The 18329-nt window shown below is 40.3% G+C and overlaps 1 protein-coding gene across 2 annotated transcripts in view; it reads left to right on the top strand.

The window, feature by feature from the left end:
• Window positions 1-14441, top strand: part of LOC126202962 (AH receptor-interacting protein) — a 203179-nt gene extending 188738 nt beyond the window's left edge. For both annotated transcript variants that reach the window (XM_049937105.1, XM_049937095.1), the window contains 2 exons: window positions 2431-2573; window positions 12146-14441. In XM_049937105.1, the coding sequence (XP_049793062.1) occupies window positions 2431-2573; window positions 12146-12348 (346 nt within the window). In that variant the 3' untranslated portion in view covers window positions 12349-14441. The remainder of the gene's footprint in view (window positions 1-2430; window positions 2574-12145) is intronic.
• Window positions 14442-18329: the final 3888 nt, after the last annotated feature.

Below are 18329 nucleotides of genomic sequence, written 5' to 3'. Positions count from 1 at the left end.
ACACTCATTGAATTCTAAATGTATCAGGGGTAAAATATAGGGAGTGAAACATTACAGAAACCAGATGGCAGTTATAAGAGTCAGAGGGCATGAAAGGGAAGCAGTGGTTGAGAAGGGAGTGAGACATGGTTGCAGTGTTCCCCCAGTGCTGTGCTGTCTGTACACTGAGAGCAAGCAGTAAAGAAAGGAAAGAAAAATTTGGAGAAGAAGAGGCTGTAATTCTGTTGAAGAGACAGCAAAGTACAGTCAAATGGAATGGATGGTGTCTTGAAAGGATGATATGAGATGAGCATCAACAAAAGCAAAACTATGTAATGGAATGTAGCCTAGTTAAATTTAGACAGTGCTGAGGGAGTTAGATTGGGAAATGAGACACTGAAAATAATAGATGAGTTTTGCTATTTTGGGAACAAAATAACTTTTGATGGCTGAAGTACAGAGGACATAAAATACAGACAGACAGTGACAAAAAAAGCGTTTCTGAAGAAGCGAAATATGTTAATATTGGATGTCAATTTGTTTTACAGTGTCTTTTCTGAACACATTTGTCTAGAGTATAACCTTGCACAGAAGTGAACAGTGAACAAGTAGTAGTTCAGGCAAGAAGAGCATAAAAACTTTTTGAGATGTGGTATTACAGAAGAATGTTGATCATGAAATGAACAGATCACGTAACTAATTCTACTGAGTAGAATTGGGGAGAAAGGAATTTGTGGCATAACTTGGCTAAAAGAAGGGATTGATTGTGGTTGACAGGGAATATTCTGAGACTTCAAGGATTTGTCAATTTAGTATTGAAGTGAACCGTATGGGGGTGTGGAGTTAAAAATTGCAGAGGGTGACAAAGAGACAAGTATTGGAAGCAGTGGTTATTCCGGACGTAGGTTGCAGTAGTTATTCAGAAATGAAGACGTTTACACAGGGTAGAGCAGCATGAAGAGCTGCATCAAACCAGTCTTCAGATTAAAGACACAACAGCATCATGATGTAAAAGAAGGTGGGGGGGGGGGGGGGGGGCTGGATGGGTGGGGCAGGGGATAGCGACTTCCATCATGCCAGGAAGCTCTTGAGTCCCTCTTCCAAAACTGTGTTTTCAAGATGTGGACGTGTTTCCAAATTGTTTTGAACGCATGTAAAGGTGTACAAATTTTAAAGGTGAAAATTTTTAGGAACAATAAAAAGAATTGTGAAATCAAGTCAACATTTCTCTTGCTTGGACCATAATCTTTGTTATGAATTCGAAAAGGACTTTTTGAGCCAAAACTAGTTGTGTAACTACAAAGAGGTAAGGCCTCTATTTTTGCCTTTGGTGACCACTTTGATGGTTCTAGTTTTGTACCAGAAACAGGTTTTTGAAAGAATTTTACAGGTGGCCGTCAAACACACAGATTATAAAACTTGACCTCCAGGCACATCAGAGTTTGGTTTTGGAAATTGTGTTTAGTTTTATAAAATTACACCTTGTAATTTTTGCTCTTCTGTTCATTTCTTTTGCTGTTGCCAACTTTGACTGTGCAACAGCTTGCCATTGAGATCACTCATTAATGTATATTACTTGTCACTTGAGGTTGGGGGATGGTGATCTTGACAGTCATCTACAGTACCAAAGAAACACAAGACATGCCGTACATAAACTCTCTTTGTGTGTTGGCCTAAGTTTTAGAGAAGCCCATAGGTGCTAATTTTGCTTTTGCTTTTTGACATGTTGGATATTTGTAACTACACTCTTTAGTCACAAGCATTCTTACTGCTTAGAAATATGGATCCATTTCCATAACAGTTACAGTTACTGATTTAAAAATTTCAGTGTCTTACGTTAGCAAAAGCAGTAGATCACCATAGGCAAAGATTCCACTATCATATAATATAAGTTTGTAAGTTCAAATTGGAAAACTTATATCGTGGGAAACATTCTCATTTTCTTCTATCTTTCTGAAAAATTATTGATACTTTTGTTATGTCTGTTATCGGATGAGAAGTGAAGATTTTTATATTGTTAGTGTAGTGGAAATACTTAAACATTTATTATGTATATACGCAGAATGAAGTGATTAATGAAAATTTGTGCCTAGGCTGGGATTCGAACACAGGTCTAGCAGTTTAGGGGGAATAACAAGTGGGCTGAGTTGTGATTGGGAATTTTGATTGAAGAGGGAGGCATGCTAGAATAGTCTGTGCAGTTGTGCAAAGTCGTTATGCCATTGTGGCATAACGGTTATTGTATCTACCTTGTGAGCAGGAGACCTGAGTTCGAATTATGGCCAATTTCCATTCATTGCTTCAGTCTGCGTATATACATCACAGATGTCTGCACACATTTCAGCATGTTTCTGCTGGGATCTAGATACTGCAAATTTAATTTTTTGTGTTGTACTGTGTGACGATAAATTCAATTGTTCTTCGTAAGAATGATTTTTCTTGCTCATTTAGTGAAAAACCTGGTGATGAAGAATGGAATGAGCTTAATAAGATGAAAATACCACTGCTGTTAAATTATTCACAGTGCAAGTTGTACAAAAGAGAATATTATCAAGTGATTGAACACTGCAGCACAGTTCTAAAGGATGATCCAGGTAATGTATTGATATGAACTGTTATGAATAACATTTTTTTCAGAATTACTAATGCAGGTCAGAGTGTTGATGTAAGCATGAATAATTTAATGAAACTGTAATTTTTGTCATGGTTTTACTTATATAACAGTGTTAAACTAATTGTGGTCTATGAAAACTAATGTTTGATTTTTCACATGACCTCAGTTTCCAGATTGCTCCGTCTGAAATTCAAATCATTAAATTGCTGCTTCCACCACCACACACACCCTTCTCATGACCATCCTATATAGCTTGTGCTTAGTCACATATGGTCCTTAACAAAGGGCATTCCACTTACTTGGAGCTCATACTACTTTTCAGATGTCCCTCTTACACTACTAACATTGGAGCGGTAACTTCCCCATACAGTCTGTTTATGGCAAGGTGCTTTCACAGACTAAACACCATCACAGACCTCCATCATCGAGCATTGGCAGGGGAAATGCTATCTGAATTTTATTTTATCTAATTTGTAGTACAGTCATACATCTACCTGTACACTATTGAACATGCACTCTCTACAGTACAGCACCACTGCTAGATTATGTTAAATAATATAAATATTAATCTCAAAAGAACACATTCCCACTCTTTTTAACTGAATTTGGATCTAAGGTGAATACTCTTAATTCCTGGAGATGGGCAACCACCATCTTTCTCTTGAAACCAATGGAAGATTACACAGACGTAAATAGTTAATGTATTATGGCTCTCATCAGCTGAATTGAAAGACTTTAAAGCATACAATTAGCCTAAGTATAGTATGGATTCAGCAGATGACGTAATTCTTAATAAACTGACACTACTGGAAAGGCAAACACAGTAGGCTTTTGTGCTCCCTGCCGCCGTTGGATAAGCAGCTGCAGCAGCAAGTCGTATACTCCTAGCTCACTCATTTGTTACATAGTTTAATTCTTAATTTCTTTGCGTGTTTTTGGTACTTGCATTGTTTGATACATAAATTTCAGGTGTATTATAGTATTTGAGAGTTGTAGCATCGCGTTTTAGTACCTGAATAGTGTAAATTCGCGTAGTCATTTGTCTTTTGTTTTTGTTTTGAACGGCCAGTGTCGGTTGGTCACAGTCAGTGTGCTCCCTGCCGCCGTTGGATAAGCAGCTGCAGCAGCAAGTCGTATACTCCTAACTCACTCATTTCTTACATAGTTTAATTCTTAATTTCTTTGCGTGTTTTTGGTACTTGCATTGTTTGATACATAAATTTCGGGCGTATTATAGTATTTGCGAGTTGTAGCATCGCGTTTTAGTACCTGAATAGTGTAAAATCGTGTAGTCTCCTTCCGCTGCCGAGCAGTGTGTCAGCAGTGCGTTAGTAGCAGCATTACTGCATTTACTAGGCAATCTTGTATTTTAATAACCGTTTAAATTTTGTCGATTTGTTTGCGCGCTCTGTAGATTAGTTCAGACGTTCTTTGCAAAACAGTTTTTAGCATGGATAGGGACTGCAACTGCTGTGTTCGGATGCAGGCTGAGTTGGCATCCCTTCGCTCCCAGCTTCAGGCAGTGTTGGCTTCGGTCACACAGCTTGAGGCTGTTGCCAATGGGCATCACTGTGGGGGTCCGGATGGGGGTTTGTCGGGGACGGCCAGCTCGTCCCACGCATCCCCCGATCGGACTAAGACTGTGGTTGCCCGGGATACTGCCCGCATTGAGGCTGATCCCTCACCTGTGGTAGAGTGGGAGGTAGTCTCAAGGTGTGGCAGGGGGTGAAAGACATTCCGGAGGGCTGAACGGAAGGCCTTTCCAGTTTGTCTGACGAACCGGTTTCAGGTTCTGTCTCAGGCTGATACTGATCTTCGGCCTGACATGGCTGCTTGTCCTGTTCCAGAGGTTGCCCCTCAGTCTGCAAGATCCGGGCGGTCGCAGAGGGTGGGCTTACTGGTAGTTGGGAGCTCCAACGTCAGGCGCGTAATGGGGCCCCTTAGAGAAATGGCAGCAAGAGAGGGGAAGAAAACCAATGTGCACTCCGTGTGCATATCGGGGGGGAGTCATTCCAGATGTGGAAAGGGTCCTTCCGGATGCCATGAAGGGTACAGGGTGCACCCATCTGCAGGTGGTCGCTCATGTCGGCACCAATGATGTGTGTCGCTATGGATCGGAGGAAATCCTCTCTGGCTTCCGACGGCTATCTGATTTGGTGAAGACTGCCAGTCTCGCTAGCGGGATGAAAGCAGAGCTCACCATCTGCAGCATCGTCGACAGGACTGACTGCGGACCTTTGGTACAGAGCTGAGTGGAGGGTCTGAATCAGAGGCTGAGACGGTTCTGCGACCATGTGGGCTGCAGATTCCTCGACTTGCGCCATAGGGTGGTGGGGTTTCGGGTTCCGCTGGATAGGTCAGGAGTCCACTACACGCAGCAAGCGGCTACATGGGTAGCAGGGGTTGTGTGGCGTGGACTGGGTGGTTTTTTAGGTTAGATGGCCTCGGGCAAGTACAGAAAGGGCAACAGCCTCAAAGGGTGCGGAGCAAAGTCAGGACATGCGGGGACCAAGCAGCAATCGGTATTGTAATTGTGAACTGTCGAAGCTGCGTTGGTAAAGTACCGGAACTTCAAGCGCGGATAGAAAGCACCGAAGCTGAAATCGTTATAGGTACAGAGAGCTGGCTTAAGCCAGAGATAAATTCTGCCGAAATTTTTACAGAGGTACAGACGGTGTTTAGGAAGGATAGATTGCATGCAACCGGTGGTGGAGTGTTTGTCGCTGTTAGTAGTAGTTTATCCTGTAGTGAAGTAGAAGTGGATAGTTCCTGTGAATTATTATGGGTGGAGGTTACACTCAACAACCGAGCTGGGTTAATAATTGGCTCCTTTTACCAACCTCCCGACTCAGCAGCGTTAGTAGCAGAACAACTGAGAGAAAATTTGGAATACATTTCGCATAAATTTCCTCAGCATGTTATAGTCTTAGGTGGAGATTTCAATTTACCAGATATAGACTGGGACACTCAGATGTTTAGGACGGGTGGTAGGGACAGAGCATCGAGTGACATTATACTGAGTGCACTATCCGAAAATTACCTCGAGCAATGAAACAGAGAACCGACTCGTGGAGATAACATCTTGGACCTACTGATAACAAACAGACCCGAACTTTTCGACTCTGTAAGTGCAGAACAGGGAATCAGTGATCATAAGGCCGTTGTAGCATCCCTGAATATGGAAGTTAATAGGAATATAAAAAAATGGAGGAAGGTTTATCTGTTTAGCAAGAGTAATAGAAGGCAGATTTCAGACCACCTAACAGATCAAAACGAAAATTTCTGTTCCGACACTGACAATGTTGAGTGTTTATGGAAAAAGTTCAAGGCAATCGTAAAATGCGTTTTAGACAGGTACGTGCCGAGTAAAACTGTGAGGGATGGGAAAAACCCACCGTGGTACAACAACAAAGTTAGGAAACTACTGCGAAAGCAAAGAGAGCTTCACTCCAAGTTTAAACGCAGCCAAAACCTCTCAGACAAACAGAAGCTAAGCGATGTCAAAGTTAGCGTAAGGAGGGCTATGCGAGAAGCGTTCAGTGAATTCGAAAGTAAAATTCTATGTACAGACTTGACAGAAAATCCTAGGAAGTTCTGGTCTTACGTTAAATCAGTAAGTGGCTCGAAACAGCATATCCAGACACTCCGGGATGATGATGGCATTGAAACAGAGGATGACACGCGTAAAGCTGAAATACTAAACACCTTTTTCCAAAGCTGTTTCACAGAGGAAGACCGCACTGCAGTTCCTTCTCTAAATCCTCGCACAAACGAAAAAATGGCTGACATCGAAATAAGTGTCCAAGGAATAGAAAAGCAACTGGAATCACTCAACAGAGGAAAGTCCACTGGACCTGACGGGATACCAATTCGATTCTACACAGAGTATGCGAAAGAACTTGCCCCCCCTCTAACAGCCGTGTACCGCAAGTCTCTAGAGGAACGGAGGGTTCCAAATGATTGGAAAAGAGCACAGGTAGTCCCAGTCTTCAAGAAGGGTCGTCGAGCAGATGCGCAAAACTATAGACCTATATCTCTGACGTCGATCTGTTGTAGAATTTTAGAACATGTTTTTTGCTCGAGTATCATGTCGTGTTTGGAAACCCAGAATCTACTATGTAGGAATCAACATGGATTCCGGAAACAGCGATCGTGTGGGACCCAACTCGCGTTATTTGTTCATGAGACCCAGAAAATATTAGATACAGGCTCCCAGGTAGATGCTATTTTTCTTGACTTCCGGAAGGCGTTCGATACAGTTCCGCACTGTCGCCTGATAAACAAAGTAAGAGCCTACGGAATATCAGACCAGCTGTGTGGCTGGATTGAAGATTTTTTAGCAAACAGAACACAGCATGTTGTTATCAATGGAGAGACGTCTACAGACGTTAAAGTAACCTCTGGCGTGCCACAGGGGAGTGTTATGGGACCATTGCTTTTCACAATATATATAAATGACCTAGTAGATAGTGTCGGAAGTTCCATGCGGCTTTTCGCGGATGATGCTGTAGTATACAGAGAAGTTGCAGCATTAGAAAATTGTAGCGAAATGCAGGAAGATCTGCAGCGGATAGGCACTTGGTGCAGGGAGTGGCAACTGTCCCTTAACATAGACAAATGTAATGTATTGCGAATACATAGAAAGAAGGATCCTTTATTGTATGATTATATGATAGCGGAACAAACACTGGTAGCAGTTACTTCTGTAAAATATCTGGGAGTATGCGTGCGGAACAATTTGAAGTGGAATGATCATATAAAATTAATTGTTGGTAAGGCGGGTACCAGGTTGAGATTCATTGGGAGAGTGCTTAGAAAATGTAGTCCAGCAACAAAGGAGGTGGCTTACAAAACACTCGTTCGACCTATACTTGAGTATTGCTCATCAGTGTGGGATCCGTACCAGATCGGGTTGACGGAGGAGATAGAGAAGATCCAAAGAAGAGCGGCGCGTTTCGTCACAGGGTTATTTGGTAACCGTGATAGCGTTACGGAGATGTTTAATAAACTCAAGTGGCAGACTCTGCAAGAGAGGCGCTCTGCATCGCGGTGTAGCTTGCTCGCCAGGTTTCGAGAGGGTGCGTTTCTGGATGAGGTATCGAGTATATTGCTTCCCCCTACTTATACCTCCCGAGGAGATCACGAATGTAAAATTAGAGAGATTAGAGCGCGCACGGAGGCTTTCAGACAGTCGTTCTTCCCGCGAACCATACGTGACTGGAACAGGAAAGGGAGGTATGACAGTGGCACGTAAAGTGCCCTCCGCCACACACCGTTGGGTGGCTTGCGGAGTATGAATGTAGATGTAGATGTACACTGGCCACAGTTTTATAAGGTATATTTCTAGATGTTCAGAAGGCAGTATGATATCCTATTAGATGTGCAAAATTGGTGGTTCTGTAATTGTTTCCCAGTTATGTTGTAATTGTTCCTTGTAAAAAAAATAAAAATATCACATATTTTGAATTAGTTACGTTCTCATGGACAAGCTCCCCAGAGAAGCATGTTTTCATGCTTTTGCTGGAGCAATTGACAGCAATAGTATCAACTGTGAGGAATCTTTTGAATTGCTCTCCGTTTGTACATGATTTTACAATCTTCTGTTCTGGCTCCAGTCGTAAGACCACTGGCTCTCATGCACAAATGAGGGGGAGGAGACTGGAGAGTTGAGTGGAAGCTATGGTTTTGTGTTGTCGCATGAGAAAAGTACGCATGTGTTAATGTTAAATCGTCTCCATCAAGGTTTTATGTACTGGCACTGCAACTGGGAGACATCATTCTCACTTTTAAGAAATTTGTAAGATTCCTTGGCTGCATAGTTGAAGAAAAAAGTGTCTCGTTATCACACCTGAAAGATCATAAAACAACAATGTTAAAGCCTCTAAATATTTTAAAGTGACTCAGGAGCAGGACTTTGTATACAGACAAGTCTTCTGTATTGTTTTAGAAAGTCATTGTTTGATACCAGCTGGATCACAAATATATGATTTCTCAGCCAACTAAGAATACTGGACAGCTGTCACCATGGAGACATTGGGCTGTCACCTATGGAACACCTAGCTTTCATTCTCCATCCTGCAAAAGTTTCTTACAACGTGGCATGGTTATAAGGTCAAGTCATTTGATGCAACCCAGTCACCAGTATTTAATCACATTGGTTGAATATCATCTAAATATGTCTTTCTAAGTTGTAGAACAACATGAGCTGTAGGTATCCAAGCAAAGGAGCACATCACAAATAAAGATGTGGTGTCCTAATCCAGGGAAAGAATAAATATCTTCGATTGCTAGAGCTAGGCTGTTTATGAATTTGACAGAGCACAAAGAATGTGATGCTCCAGATTAAGTTTGTAGGCAAGTGTAATCTGAATTTTTAAGTTGTCTCAGTAACGTTAGGACTATTTACACTGATGACTCCAAGCAGAGACTGCTGAGATGAAAATCCAACAGTGTTCTCAACTCACCGTCAATAATCCAGAGCTTTACATCTTTAAGGCTGTGTTGCGAATGAGAGCAAATTAAGGCAGGAACTTCCTCTATGCTCAGACTCTTTCAGTACCCTTAAGAGTATTTAGCAAATGTACCTGAAGAAAAAGATGGCACAGAATATACTTTTACATCATGGAGAGAAATAGATATGAAACGAGCAAACTGAAAGTGCAGACAAGAATATCAATTAGGAATACATTGTGCTAGCACATCACACTTCAAAAAGAAAGAATATGTGTTGGGGCCACAAGCAAATATATTATGTTGGGTGTAACCCACTGCAAGGTCATGGCAAACATAATTCCAGAAACTCATGATGTAGAAAGTGTTTATTTATGAGGGTAACAATAGGGCATACCCTGTGATCTATGTCTGTCTCTTGCTGGGAGAAAAGTGCACCACAACTTGACTAGTTGTGTACTGTTTTGAGAACAAAAGAATGGAAATTTGTTTTGCTAGTGACCCACCATCTATTTTGAGAAACTATGAGTTGAATATACAAAACGTTTTGTGTGTTTAACCTAACTGTTAGGTACGACCAGAATATTTTAATGGATTTCAGAACAGTTTGCTAATCCACGCCTCTGTGATGAGCCAAACCAAGTTTCTAGTAACAATTTTTTTAGAATTTTGAATGTTTTTCTTTTTAGTTTTAAACAACACACAAGCTTTATATAGTTCCTGAAAGTATAATACATGAGGTTTATTCAAATTAATCTTGATCAGTGTATCTGCCTTTTGCCTTACACATAAGGTGGCACCACGTAACTGCGGGTATGGTGGCACCACCTATTGATAGAGAGACTGACGCGTGCACACCGTTTGATGTTGCATAGCACCAGTGAGGTTTCATGCTGAAGAGAAGGTTGTCACACAAGTTATCGTCCACTGCCGAACATGCAGGCGAGTAAGCAGGAACAACGAGGAGAGATTTGATTTTTGGTGGCAGAGGGAGTTGGAGGCTGTGAAATGTATTGACGGATGAAGGCTGTGTACGGTGAGTACAGGAGTCATTCAAATCCTGTGGAATGGTGCAAATGGTTCCTTGAGGGGCACGAGGCCCGCCCACACAAGGCCAATGCAGTGAAGAAGACATTGCAACAGTTTTGGTGGGAAACGCTGGAGCATCCACTGCACAGTCCCGACCTTTCACTGTGTGACTTTCATGTGTTGGAGCTTTAAAACAAGCTATTCACGGACAGCGATTAGCAACGGACAATGAAGTGAAGTGTGTGACTGGGTCCAGGCATGTATCGGCAGCAGCCTACTAGCTTCTTCAAGGATTGAATCGATCGTCTAGTGTTACAGTGAAATAAATGTGCCATAGTTTTGGCGACTATTTTTGAGTATGTGTACTGTGTATAGCTACATTTTTGAGTTAATAAAATCGTTACTGCGTTACTTTACACTAGTGACGGGGTTTCATTTGAATGCCCCTTATAATTGGATGGATAAAACAATCTACTCACCAAGCAGTGGTAGGAGAAAACACACATCAAAGGTAAGCTTCCAGATGCAGTGGCTACTCCTCTTGGCAGACAGATTAAAGGGGAAGAAACAGGGATAACAGGAAAGGACTGATGACGTTTAGGAAATGGGGAGAGTTGTGGAGAAGTCACCCAGAACCTCAAGTCATGGGAACTTGCCAGATGGGATGAGAAGGAAAGACTGATTGCTGGGGACCTCACCTTGAAGTATAAAAGTGGAAGATATGGTAATAAACAAGACAGATATTACTGACAAAACATTGTGCAAGAGTTAATAAGAGCGGAAAGCTAAGTATCTTATACATGGTAGAGGTGAAGGGGAGACGGGGAGGGGGGGGGGGGGGGGTAGTCAAGTCAGAAAATAATTAACATAAAATACAGGCAGCTGAGTTGTGAGACCTGAGGACTACTTGTAATGAAAGTTCCCATTTGCTGAGTTTTGAGAATCTGCTCTCGGAGGGAAAAATCCATATGGTATGTGTGGTGAAATAGGACTGAGATCATGAGTCATGACTGTCATGTTGTAGAGCATGCTCTGTTACAGGATACTGTGTGTTGCCAGTATACACCCTCGGTCTATTTCTCTTCATCCTAACTGATAATGTGGTGTTAGTCATACCAGTGTAGAAGGCTGAGCATTGTTTACATAACAACTGGTACATGGTCCTTTCGCAGGTTGTTACAGCTGTTTTGCCACGTACAGAGACTGTCATAGGTAGTGGTTGGAGAGTGCGTAGGGCAAATTTTACAGAGGGTCAGTCGCAGGGACGGGAGCCATTGGGTAAGGAAATGGGTGCAGAAGCAGCATATGGTCCGATCAGGATATTGCAGAGATTGAGAGGGAAATGAAAAGCTGTTCTAAGTTGAGATAGCTGATTAACATATTCAAGGCGAGGATAGTACTGAGTGGCAAGAAATGTACTCCCAGTTTTTTTTTTTTTTTTTTTTTTTTAAGGGATTAGCAATATCAGGATTGAAAGTGATAACCTGGGAATTCAGCTTTTGAACTAGGGTGGTGGGATAATTACATCCATTGAAGGCTCAGGTTGGAATGGTGTACTGCTGTAAAGTGTCTGCATCTGAACAAATATGTTTGCCTCGAATGCCAAGGTGGTATGGGAGGGATCGTTTGATATGAAAAGGATGGCAACTGCAAAATGTAAATAGTTAGTATGTTAAATGTGAACAGAAGTGCGTAGCTGACATCAGTAAGGATGAACTTAACATCAAGCAAACTTCCATATGGCAACCATGTCATCAAGGTATCTAAACAAAATCAGGGGCTGATTGCTTATGAATCCCAGGAAAGCCCCCTCCAATCGAGTTACTAGCATTTATGTGTGAAACTGTACATATCTCGTATATCACATTATCTCACCATACTCAAATGATTTCAAAAACAATATGGCTACTTATGTCCCCAGATATCATGCATTTCAAACTCTGATCCATTCTATCCCATGTTCTAATTACAATTAAATAATTAGAGCCATCCTGTGTTTTCCATTGTTTGACTATTCTGTTGTTCTTTGTAGTAAATGTGAGGATTGCTGTTGTTTTGTTTGTTTGTTTGTAGGGAATGTGAAAGCTTTATTTAGAAGAGCAAAAGCTAATGTTGGAGCATGGAAGCCTTTCGAAGCAAGAGCTGATTTTCAGAGAGTCATAGAATTAGATCCATCCTTAACTTTGACTGTGAGGAAAGAACTGAAGTTACTGGATGAATTGGAACGGATAAAGAATGAAGAAGACAGAGCAAAACTGAAAGGAAAGATATTTTAATGTATTCGTGTATTAATTTTTGACTCCATTGTGACAATTAAGCTCGTCCTACACTGTTTTTAAAATACTACTTCTACTGTTACAATATACAGTACTGTCAAAACATTACTGTGATGGTAGGCCATTTAACTAATTCATTTTGCTTGATTTTCAAATCTGCATTTGTCATGTGAAAGCTAGTGACACAAAAACATGTGGTTTAATTTCAAGTAAAATGTACAGAATGACCATTAAAATAATAATACTGCCAACAATTTGTAGTCAGCTAGGGTTGCCTTAACTCAGTCATTTACAAGCTTCATTCTGATGTTTAAATAAACTGAAAGAAATTCCTTCAGTAATTTCACTGTCGCTGTTTTGTAGTTACGAGGTATTCATTTAGCATATATTGGTGTTCACTGTTTCAAATTCTGAGCCAAAGTAACAGCAAATTGGGGCTATATTGCTCGTTATTGTCATTTTCATTAATAATGGGTATTTTTATACTCTTAGGCCAAAGAAACATCAGATATTAAGTAATTTTGGTAACAAAGGAAGCAAATATAGTGTTAAGCCAGGGAATAGGGATTTATTTCTAAGAGCATTTTATACTGAGCAAATTCTTAGGAAAACAAAAAAATAAGTCGGTAGGCAGTCTTACATACAGCATGTACTAGAGACATGACTGCCACAAGTAAATGAAATAAAGGACTGTATAGAAATATTTAAACAGAAGAGTAGGAGATGCTCCAGAACCTACAGTGCACTGTATTGTCTAACTTGGGCTCTTGAAAATATCTTCTCTTGGAAAGTAGCTTTGGTGGAAATTTCCTGTCTTCCAACACATGACTAGGAATGTATCAGTGTATCTTTCTTCTGCAGTCATTGCCGCCATTATTGACAAAAATCGAGCAGATATAGCTCCATTAATACAAGTCAAATTCAAGATGAAGAGTGCCTGAAATGTAAGAAATGAAATATTCATTCCAATGAGAAGTGTGTTCTGTGCCATGTTGTTGCAGAACTAGAGTAAGAAAGTAGTTCAAGAAAGGCAAAAACTAGTATTGAACTCTTGTCTTCGTCTGATCAGCAGTACAATGTACAATATCTCAGACAACTGTTACTTCAGTAAGAAAGCAGAAAAATGTATTGTGTGAGTCAAATAACTTACTATTGCATAATTTGAAGGTGATTTATTATCTAAGATACTAGAAGAGACCCATTAACATGTAAATATGATTTGCTGGCACAGAATGATTTTAAAAAAAGCTCTACTCACAACCAGAAAAAAGCTGAAACATTGTCCTTGAAGCACACCTAAGAGCAATTGCAATCCTGATAACTCCACTCTATTCAACAAAAAGTGTGAAATGTGTGAGAAAAACAGTGAAAAATGGTATTCTGTGAATGAAGTGCAATACTGTGCACCACCAACTATGAACTTAAAATTCATCCGTCTGTGAAATAAAATAGGCAAGTCATCTAGATCAAAAGTGCACTGTGTGCCACCCCATTAACACGAGAACTATGTATATCGATAATTCTGCATATGGAAATGAATATTCATCGATTTTGGAAGGACTGAGTACTGAAGACATATTTCTAAGCAAAGGGTATCATTATCAAAATAAATAAGTAATAAATCTACCAGGGAAGACATATAAAAAGTGCTGTCACCAGTCTCAATTCTCTTCAAAAAACCTTGTCCTTCCACACAGTAGTATGAAGGAAGTCTTAAGGCAGAGCCCATTTGTTTGGATTTGTGGATCTCTATGAGCAATTTTGGTACCCACTGAGGCAGAATTTTTGGTAGCATAATGTATCCGTGACTCCCTCATACAAAACTATTAAAGATATTTGCAGGAATTGGTCAGGCAAGTTCAGAGATGGTGTCACCTGTTCCATCAATTTTCTTGACAAGGTCATTACTCTCAACAGACCTACCACTCCTCTCTCCATTATAAATGTTTATTCTCTCACTTTTAAAAAAATTGGATCCATTGCCACACAACATCGTCACTCATAAAGTCCCCGTCATATAAAATACACAACTGATGATTAATGTATGATGCTGAAAAGTTTTGTACTGAAATAAACCTTATTACTGCTCGCTTTTTGTGGGATTTTTTATTATGACACTCATGTTTCGAGGTTATAACAACTGAATGTGCAAAAGAATAAGGTTCATACTTCCACAGCTAGAATCAGAGAACCTACAGATGTGACAATGGCAGCGCTCTACACACAAATTGTAGCACCATGCTGGAATGGTGGTTACTTTCCTAACCATCCGCATACTTAAAGATGTAAGTCTGAACTAGGTATGACATGCAACATGCGGCCTCCATCTTAATTATAGAAACACAAAATTGATAATATTAAATACATGCAGTTATGAGAAAAACAGAAAAGAGTAACAACATAATAAACCTGTGACACCACTGTCATAATAAAGTTGATAATCAGGAAAACTAAGGAAATGGACCAGCTCTCTATTAGAACACTTGTGTGTAATGTTTTTGCACAATAATGTGCAGTCTCTCAAGAATAAAGTTATTAAACTTAAGTATTGACTTCAAAACGTAAACTGTAGTGTGCTTTCAGTAATGAACACTGACTTAGCAATGCAGAACCAAAATTATGTATACCATTTGGTTATGAATTGCCCACCCACTACTGTGGCAAACAATATTATGAACCTAATGTATAAAGTCATAGATGTAAGTGAACTGTGCATAGAGACAAAATTTGAAGCTGCGGCCATAATGTTGCCAAAATGTTGCTTCAGTATACTGCCACCCAAATCACAATGAAGGCTTGTTCTTTTAGTTGCTGGAGAGACTAACACACTTGCTACTTAAACACAAAGATTACAGAATATTAATATTTGCCGGTGTAATACGGACGTAAGATTTAAAAATAGAAATGTTAACCATTTCATAAATATATAAAGATCTATTAACATCTATTGCATAAATGACAAGCCCACAAGGCAGGCAGCATGCCTATATAATATAATACATATTTTTCATCTAAATGAGACAGAATTTGCCATCTTCAGACTATACATTGTGTGATCGCAAGAGGCTTAGACAAACTCTAGCAAGTAAAGTAACTGAAATTTCCAGTGTACATAGACAAATTAAAAGACCAGTTAATGACTCAAATCAATGGAAAATCCAGGATGGAATGTAACAATACCAGAGAAGGAAAGTTGCTACTCACCATATAGCGGAGGTGCTGAGTCGCGATAGGCACAATAAAAAGATTCACACAATTAAAGCTTTTGGCCATTAAGAGCTTTGTCAGCAGTAGACACACACACACACACACACACACACACACACACACACACACACACACACACACACAAACGCAACTTGCACACACATCAGCAGTCTCAGAGAGTTGAGACCACACTGCGAACAGCAGCATCAGTGCATGATGGGAATGGCGACTGGGTGGGGGTAAGGAGGAGGCTGAAGCAGGGAGGGGGGGGGGATAGTATGGTGGGAGTGGTGGACAGTCAAGTGTTGCAGTTTAGACGTAGGGCGGGAGAGAAGGTGCAGAGGGGGGAGAGGGTAAGTAGCATAAAGGAGAGAAATAAAAGAAATTAAAAGACTGGGTGTGGTGGTGAAATGACGGCTGTGTAGTGCTGGAATGGGAACGAAGGTTGAGGGTTACGGGAATGTAGGATATATTGCAGGGTAAGTTACCACCTGCGCAATTTAGGAAAGCTGGTGCTGGTGAGCAGGATCCATATGGCACAGGCGATGAAGAAGTTATTAAGGTGAGGGTTATCATGTTTGGTAGCATGATCAGCAACTGGGTGGTCCACTTGTTTCTTGGCCACAGTTCGTTGGTGGCCGTTCATGTGGACAGGCAGCTTGTTGGTTGTCACGCCTGCATAGAATGCAGCACAGAGGTTGCAGCTTAGCTTGTAAATCACATGACTGGTTTCACAGGTAGCCCTGCCTTTGATGGGATGGGTGATGCTAGTGACCGGACTGGAGTAGGTGGTGGTAGGAGGATGTATGGCACATGTCTTGCATCTTGGTCTATTACAGGGGTATGAGCCATGAGGTAAAGGATTGGGGGTTGTGTAAGGATGGACGAGTATATTGTGTAGGTTCGGTGGACGGCGGAATACCACGGTAGGAGGGGTGGGAAGGATAGTGGGCAGGACATTTCTCATTTCAGGGCATGACAAGAGGTAATTGAAACCCTGGCGGAGAATGTAATTCAGTTAATAACATATGTGGCTACTTTCACAAGTGGCTCTGCATTTGTGTGTAAATATTATTTGGAACCTTTTACACTTAAATTAGCTTAATCCACGCAGAATCACTCTTAAAAACCTGTTATCAATATTATTTCACATTAAATGTTTAAATTTTGCTGTTGAAAATCAGGATGTCAGTGTTTGTTTGGAAATTTGTTGTTTGTTTTTGATTGAAGAATAACAATGGAAGTCTGTTTTTGGAATGAATGTGTTTAGAGCTTTTAATCAAAGATGTACATTGTCATACAATTTGATCATTACTGCTAAATTACAATTAGAAGGACTAATAAGAAAATGTTAAACTTCAAATAGGATGCACACTCTTAAGAATACGAATGAAGTATAACTAAATTTCGTATTAGGTTTTAATGAAAAGGCATAAATAATAGTTCTTAAAATGAAAACAACTGGAAAATTTAAAACGTAGGTTTAATTTCTAACTAGTAATTAACAATTAATTTCCACAGGCACAATCTCCACTTGGTCAGCAAAACCCTGGATCACTGAGGCATTCACACTCATCACAATTTTCATTGCTACGAGGGGTTTTCTTGTGCTGTTAAGTACTTCCTTGAACCACTTCACTTTTTTATGTCTCACCAAGCTGTACCAAAATGATTTTGAAGAACTTTATTCACATTCTGTAGTTTGCCTTCTTTCACAGTGATTCTGAGACCAATATCTCCGTGTTGTACATCATGTAAATATTTTCCTTTATTTATTATTGGCTTTGCTGTATCAGTTTCCAAGTGATATGGAAGATCACCTTGGGAAAGAATGTTCCCATTTCCAGTTTTATGCATGATGATTCCCTTGCACTGAGAGATCTTGAAGTGTAACTGTGCAGCTGACTTTACTGACTCTTGAGCTGCAAGTTTCCAGTTTAATGGTTTCCTGTCCTGCTCTACCACCTTCAGTGTGGTATTCGGCAGCACTTAAAATGATTTTTGGTCTTTTTACACCTTTTCTCAACCATTCCAAAAACACAGTCAGCAGGCAAGAAGGAATGACCAGTAATGGAAAAAACTAGTTTCATTTTTGTGATGCCAGTGGGTGCATGATCATGCAGTGACTTTCCGCACATAGTAAGAACATCAATGTTCTCGTTTAGGCTGGTGCACCCATCAGCAGCAAATCATTGCATTCTTATAATATGCCATGTGGAGACAATTCAGCTCATTAAAAATAACCGATACGACTTCATTAGGTGATTTCTTTCACTGATCTGTAGTCCAAGTGTATATTGTAACATATCAGTGTTCAGGCAATCACTTGACAAACCTTCCGTGACAGACAGATGGTAGCAATAAAATTGCCCACTGTAACGCACAGATTGGTCACTAAGTTTTTGAAGAACAAGATTTCTATCGACAGTCATAATAAATCAAGAAACAGTTATCATCTTTAATATTCAAGTCTTGAAATAAGCATGAATTGTTTTCTCTCTCTCCAGTTGCTTCTTCCTATCAGTGTCTTTCTTAACCTCCTCTATTTTGACATCGAGTTGCAGGCAAGTGCCACAGTCATCTACAGTAGGTCTGGAAAATCCTATGTTGAATTGACTGCTAAAAATTTTGTAAAAGGAAGTCCAACTGCCCTTCTGAAACTTTCTCTTCATTGTAGGCTTTGAAAAGTTTTCCAATACTTACATCAGATGAAAGATAGATCCCAGCAGTCTTTCCCCTGCTATAATGACTTTTGCAACCTTGCAGACTTTTCA

Source organism: Schistocerca nitens, chromosome 1 (assembly GCF_023898315.1).
Source record: "Schistocerca nitens isolate TAMUIC-IGC-003100 chromosome 1, iqSchNite1.1, whole genome shotgun sequence".
In the NCBI taxonomy this organism is placed as follows: domain Eukaryota; kingdom Metazoa; phylum Arthropoda; class Insecta; order Orthoptera; family Acrididae; genus Schistocerca; species Schistocerca nitens.
The sequence above is the reverse complement of the archived record's forward strand: the minus strand, read 5'-3'. Positions and strand labels throughout refer to the sequence as shown.